Consider the following 6,925-nt stretch of genomic DNA (forward strand, 5'->3'; position numbering starts at 1 on the left):
TGGATGAACTGCCAGACATTTCCAAAGTGGCTGTTCCATTTTACATTCCCACCAGACCTGCATGAGGGTTCCAGTTCCCCCACATCCTCACCAGCACTTGCTGTTTTCCTGGTTTTGTTACAGCCATTCTAGGGGCTGGGAAGTGGTATCTCAATGGTGATTTTGATTTGCAGTTCTCTGAAGATTGATGAAGTCCAACATGTTTTCATGTGCTTATGCTGTACATACCTTTGAGGTGCATTTCTTTTCACTAAATTTAGATTGTTAGCATTTTTAATAACTACATAGTATTTCATTAGATGTGTGTACTTTTACTCATTCAGTTACTCCTCTGCTAATAGGCCTAAATAATAGTTTTACATCAGCTTTGCATGTGTTTGCCATTATTTCCTTTGCAAACATTTCTAGAGGTGGATTTTGGATTCTAGTAATATCTCTATTGAAAGTATTCAATACAGAATATTAAACTATTCCCACAAAATATTCACAGTCATGTAACACTTATAAAAAGTGTGTGTTTTGGAATGTTATCAATTTTTAGATATCAATTTTGTAATCAGTCAACTGACTAAAATTTTAAAATAGTTTTTTAATTGATTGAGAGAGAGAAACATCCATTTGTTTTTCTACTTGTTTATTCATTCATTGGTTGCTTCTTATATGTGCCTAACCAGAGATTGAACCTACAACCTTGGTGTTGGGATGACGCTATAACCAACTGAGCTACCCAGCCAGGGCTAAAACTTATTTTATTTTATTTTTTATTTTTTTTAAACCAGAACCATTTTTTTAAATATATTTTTTATTGATTTTTTACAGAGAGGAAGGGAGAGAGAGAGAGAGTTAGAAACATCGATGAGAGAGAAACATCGATCAGCTGCCTCCTGCACATCTCCCACTGGGGATGTGCCCGCAACCCAGGTACATGCCCTTGACCGGAATCGAACCTGGGACCTTTCAGTCCGCAAGCCGACATTCTATCCACTGAGCCAAACCGGTTTTGGCTTTTATTTTTTAATATATTTTTATTGATTTCAGAGAGGAAGGGAGAGGGAGAGAGAGATAGAAACATCAATGATGTGAGAGAATCGTTGATCGGCTGCCTCCTGCACGCCCCACACTGGGAATTGAACCTGCAACCTAGGCATGTCCCTTGATTGGGAATCAAACGGTGACCTCCTGGTTTATAGGTTGAAGCTCAACCACTGAGCCATGTTGATTGGGCTAAAAGTTATTTTTGATACATGTTTACTCAAATCTCTGAAACTCTGACTCTTGATTAATCATGTTAGGGAATGCCTTATCATTTGCTTCCTCTTCTCTATTATTGATTATTCTTACTTGGTTCTTTATCCAGTTAGTGGGGTTTCATTTCCAGAATGGTAATAGATAATAGTGGTTATACTGCGCATCCTTGCTTTGCTCTTGGCTTTAGAGAAAGTATGTATATGGTTTCACTGGACATATGTAGGATGTATTGGATTTTTCTCACTTGATGTTTTGACATTGCTGTTACCGGAAGGGCTCTTGGAGCTGCCTGCTCTGTCATTTCCATTCTAAGGGATTTCCCATCATAAAGTCCTCTCTCTCTCTCTCTCTCTCTCTCTCTTTCTCTCTCTCTCTCTCACACACACACACACACATTGCTGTTGGTACTTTTTAAAGAGATAAACTGATGCAAATGCAATTTAAGTGATATCCTTTCATCCCTCCTCTTCTTTCCTCCCCAGAGATAACCATAATCTCGAACTTGTTTTATATAATGCGTGTTCTATACTGTTACAAAGTGTGTATATATCCACAAACAATAGTCTTGCTCTATATGCTTTAACTTTTTTTCTATCTGTTTTCCTTTGTATCACATAATGATTAGTGAAAATGCTTGACTTAGTACATTTGTCTTTACACTGAAGTGTGTTTACAATGAGTTGTACAGAGATTTCTGAACAGATACATTAACACATATAATATTAAAGAAATAGCCGAAACCGGTTTGGCTCAGTGGATAGAGCGTCGGCCTGCGGACTGAGAGGTCCCAGGTTCGATTCTGGTTGAGGGCGTGTGCCTGGGTTGCGGGCACATCCCCAGTGGGAGATGTGCAGGGGGCGGCTGATCGATGTTTCTCTCTCATCAATGTTTCTAACTCTCTATCTCTCTCCCTTCCTCTCTTTAAAAAATCAATAAAATATATTTTAAAAATTTATAAAAAAAAAAGAAAAGAAAAGAAATAGGTGTCTGGATCCTCGCCTTTTATATGTCTCTGTCCAAAAATATATGTGTGAGACGTCCCCTGCCGTGGGGGCATCGCAATGTGCTGGTTCTCCTTTGCCCTCACAGAAGGAACACATACTGCCCACACCTTCAGAATCTTATGGTTTATTGCTCCAGAGCTCCAGATAAAGGGACAGATGGCCTTGAAATCAGCTGAGTGACAGTAGCAGGGACAGCATCTGGACCCAGAGGAAAAGTACACTCAAAGCGAATTTACTTTTCAGCCCGCAGGTCCCGGCTCGCGGAACAAGATCTACCAGGTGACCTGAGGAGGAGGTCTCCGGACCTGGATGTCGTCATTTGTGGGGACACCACTGACCAGAGCCTAAGATTTCTACCCAGAAGTTTCGAGCAGCTCAAGAGGAGACCAAAGACACAGCGTCCATCTCCCTGGCCATTTCCCGATAACAGAAGAAAATGATTAAGGACCAGGTGACTCTGGGTTTGTTTTATTCTTTCCTTCATTCTGTGGTTGATTTCTGGAGGACTTGAAAACACGATTGAATTAAATGGAACAGCACGATTTGTGCAGAAATAAATTTAGCCCCTAACTTCAACATTAAGGCAAAATAGGATGAGGAATGTATTGTTCCCGGGAGCCTCCCTAAATGACTAATGTTGGAGCATAGTGTGACTGGAGCATCGTACGGGTTCCATGAGCTGTCACCTTCTGTCTAACATCTCTGACAGCCCTCACGGCCAGAGAGCCATGATGCAGACAGGCTGTTCACCGACAGAGGGGACAGCAGGCCCTTCCTGGGAGGGTGTCACTCTGTGTTTCCTGACATTTAGATTTTAGGTCATTTAAAAATATATATTTTTTAAATTAATTTCAGAGAGGAAGGGAGAGGGAGAGGGAGAGAGAAACATCAATGATGAGAGAGCATCATTGATCGGCTGCCTCCTGCATGCCCCACACTGGGGATCGAGTCCATAACCCGGGCATGTGTCCTTGACTGGAATCGAACCCAGGACTCTTCAGTCCTCAGACCGACGCTCTCTCCGCTGATCCAAACCAGCTGGGGCAGGACATTGTTTATGGTTCTTCCTAGAGCTGAGATATTAGACAGTGTCCTTCACTTCAGCTTTCCTGTAAATGCAATGCGGGGCTCCTCAGAGATCCCTTTGAGAATAGACCACGAGAGCTCAGCGGGCACAGGTTTTCATAGGACCATAACAGTGAGACCCATCGACCCAGCCTTACGGCAGTGAGGATTAATCTAGAAACAAAACCTCAGTGGCCTAAGAAAATGGAAGGATTGCATGGCACTCAAAGGTCCTGTATGACAACGTGGCTGAGCTGATGTTTGAGGTCAGGTTTGGCAGTAGGCAGTGTGGAACGTGCTGTTGTCTGCTAAGGTTGTTGGGGTCCCAGAGGCTTTTCTTTACTACATCCTCCTCTCTAAGATAGAACACTCTTTCCTGTGTTCAAAGCCACTTCCTACTGCCTCATCTCTTATTACCTTCCAACCACACATCGTTGTATATGTGGTCCATCACTGGCCGAAACGTTGTTATGTAGCACGTGACTATATTTGTGTTTCTTGAAGGCTGCTGTTTACTTTCTTAGTCTGCTTAATGACTTGAATAGTCTCCTGTTCTTAGATGTTAGACAGATGTTTTGGAAAAATGCTTTATTTCTCCTAATGTATAAAATATATTTGTTTAATATGTAGTGTCTTATAATTATACTGTCTGCATTTTTTTTTTCTGGGTGATTCTGATGATGGCTATCAAGATTGACAGTAAATGTAGGAATGGAATATGTTTTAGTTACCTTGACATTAGTAGTATATATTTAGCACCTGGCAAATATGTGCCTTTAAAATATATATATATACATATATATTAAATACAAATATTTCTGGTTTGAGAAAGAGGACTTAATGACTATTTATTACATAAATACTTGATTTGTAGAATGATGGTTGACTGCATGATTACAGAATAGTTTACTAGAGATTGATGTTGAATATGGATAGATTTTGCTTCTATAACAATGTAGTTTAAAAAAAATCAAAACAGCCCTAGCTGGTTTGGCTCAGTGGATGGAATGTTGGCCTGTGGACTGAAGGGTCCCAGGTTCTATTCCGGTCAAGGGCACATGCCCGGGTTGCAGGCTCAATCCCCAGTGTTGGGGGGTGTAGAAAGCAGCCAATCAATGATTCTCTCTCATCATTGATGATTCTATCTCTCCCTTCCTCTCCGAAATCAATAAAAATATATTTTTTAAAAAATCAAAACACTTAATATAGATGTAGCCCATATGGTAAAAATGAGCAGAACAACTTTCTTCACATTCCTTCCCTTTCAATAACAAGAGAAACACTCCTATTAAACAGGACCTGTTATTACAGGAATCACTCACACTGGAGGATGTGGCCGTGGACTTCACCTGGGAGGAGTGGCAGCTCCTGGGCTCCGAGCAGAAGGACCTGTACAGGGACGTGATGTTGGAGACCTACAGCCACCTGGTGTCACTGGGTGAGGACACCTCCCCTGTGTCACTCAGAGGGTGGCCTTTCATGGCTTCTGAAAGGTCTGGAGTGTCTGTGATGCTCTGAAGTAGTGGATGAGTCTCAGTCCCCTCTCTGGTCCCAGGTTAGAGGGTATAATGTGCCCTAGTACAGAGGAAAGCCTTTCCTTTGCTGACCTGCAGGCTGCGTAGTTCATTCTTCCGTGTTAGCACACCAAAGGCCGTGTCAAAGAGCCTGTCTCTTCTGTCACTTCCCATGAACAGGGTATCCAGCCAGCAAGCCAGACACACTGTCCAGATTGGAACGAGGGGAACCATGGACAAGAGAAGATGGACTCCACAGTGGGATCTGCTCGGGTGAGTGAGAGAGCCAGCAAGGAAGGTGTCCGGGAAGTCCTGGTCCATTCGTTCAGAGGTGTCACAGCGTGAGGTGTCTGAGGACACGTACACAGAGCCTCCACGAACCACCCATAAAGGAGCTCTCTTTCTGTAGGTGTTTAGAGGAACAGGTCTCTTCTTGGACTTGCTCCCTGTTTGTTCCATCGAGGTCTTGATTGTCCCCCCTCTCTGCTTCTTCTTACAATTCTCAGTCTCACCATCTTGCTTCCCCCAGGAACAGTACCTGTTCCTTCATTTTCTTGCTCGGAAATTCCACCTTCCACGGCCTCTGTTCGAGGAGAGATGTGTGATGTTAGCACTGTCTTCTGACTACAGCCCCTTCTCGCCCCGTTGGATAAGGTTGTTTTCCCTTCCTAACACCCGCCCCCATCTTTGATTGGGGTTAGGATTTTATTTTATTTATTTACTTACTTTTGTTAATCCTCACCCAAGGATATTTTTTCCATTTACTTTTAGAGAGAGTGAAAGGGAAGAAGGGAGGGAGAGAGAAACCTTGATGTGAGAGAGACACATCAATTGGTTGCCTACTGCTTGCTCCCCGACCTGGGCCGGGGATGGAATCTGCAACCCTTGATCGGAATTGAATCTGAGACCCTTCAGTGCACAGGCCGACACTCTAACCACTGAGCAGCAACAGCCAGGGCTGGATTCATTTCCTTTTTTTAAAAAAAATATATTTTATTGATTTTTTTACAGAGAGGAAGGGAGAAGGATAAAGAGTTAGAAACATCCATGAGAGAGAAACATCGATCAGCCGCCTCCTGCACATCTCCTACTGGGGATGTGCCCGAAACCCAGGTACATGCCCTTGACCGGAATCGAACCTGGGACCTTTCAGTCAGCAGGCCAACACTCTATCCACTGAGCCAAACCGGTTTCGGCTGGATTCATTTTCTTAAAGCTTTCCTTTTCCTATAGAATATTGGGGAGACATTACATCCCAGTTAATCATAGCCATGTCAGTCATATAAGATGGACATTTCTCTTTTGTCAATGACCTTCATTATATGGTGTGATCTTGCTTATACAGTTGGTTCCTCCCCCCCCACTCTCCCGCTAAAACTCAGGGTCAACTATATTAAGGGAGCCTCCACAATATTTGGCATACATGAGAATCTTTCCTTGGTCCATTGCTTTAAATCCCTTTTGATTGCGCTAAATGTTGTTGGGATAACCTGTTACACACTGGCGCTGCCAGCCATGAACACCACCTCCAAGATAATGCTTGGCGATTTTTATTCTAAAACAAGAGGACATAAAATTCATCATAGTAAGTCTATATAAATAAGATGTCTTGAGGTGAAAAGTGCTGAGATGATCAATCAAACAGCAAAAGGGAATAGTGTGTGAGGGGGCTGGGAGCTGCTGTTAGCAGCCAGGAATCTATTAGGCCCTTCAATCTTCAGTCATCTAGGACGGGGAATGCCTCTTTGGTAAAATGACTTTAAGCAACTATATGAGGCAGCGGTTCTCAACCTGTGGGTCGCGACCCCTTTGGCGGTCGAACGACCCTTTCACAGGGGTCGCCTATGACCATCCTGCATATCCGATATTTACATTACAATTCATAACAGTAGCAACATTACAGTTATGAAGTAGCAACAAAAATAATTTTATGGTTGGGTCACAACATGAGGAACTGTATTTAAAGGGCCAGAGGTTGAGAACCACTTATATGAGGGATGTGAGCAGGTCTGTTGGGTGAATTGCGTTCCAAAGTAGACAACCCTTGAATTGTTTCAGAGGCCCAAAAAGAACCTCAAGGAAACCTGTTGAATA

The 6,925-nt window shown here is 42.8% G+C and overlaps 1 protein-coding gene across 1 annotated transcript; it reads left to right on the forward strand.

The window, feature by feature from the left end:
• Positions 1 to 2,499: 2,499 nt before the first annotated feature.
• On the forward strand, positions 2,500 to 5,104 carry LOC102425250 (zinc finger protein 350-like; the record flags this gene model as incomplete). Its single annotated transcript, XM_023749419.1, has 3 exons — positions 2,500 to 2,703; positions 4,629 to 4,755; positions 5,012 to 5,104. Coding segments are annotated over exons 1-3 (235 nt in total), but the record flags the coding sequence as incomplete, so codon positions are not given.
• Positions 5,105 to 6,925: the final 1,821 nt, after the last annotated feature.

Source organism: Myotis lucifugus, unplaced genomic scaffold, assembly GCF_000147115.1.
Source record: "Myotis lucifugus unplaced genomic scaffold, Myoluc2.0 scaffold_8479, whole genome shotgun sequence".
In the NCBI taxonomy this organism is placed as follows: Eukaryota; Metazoa; Chordata; class Mammalia; order Chiroptera; family Vespertilionidae; genus Myotis; species Myotis lucifugus.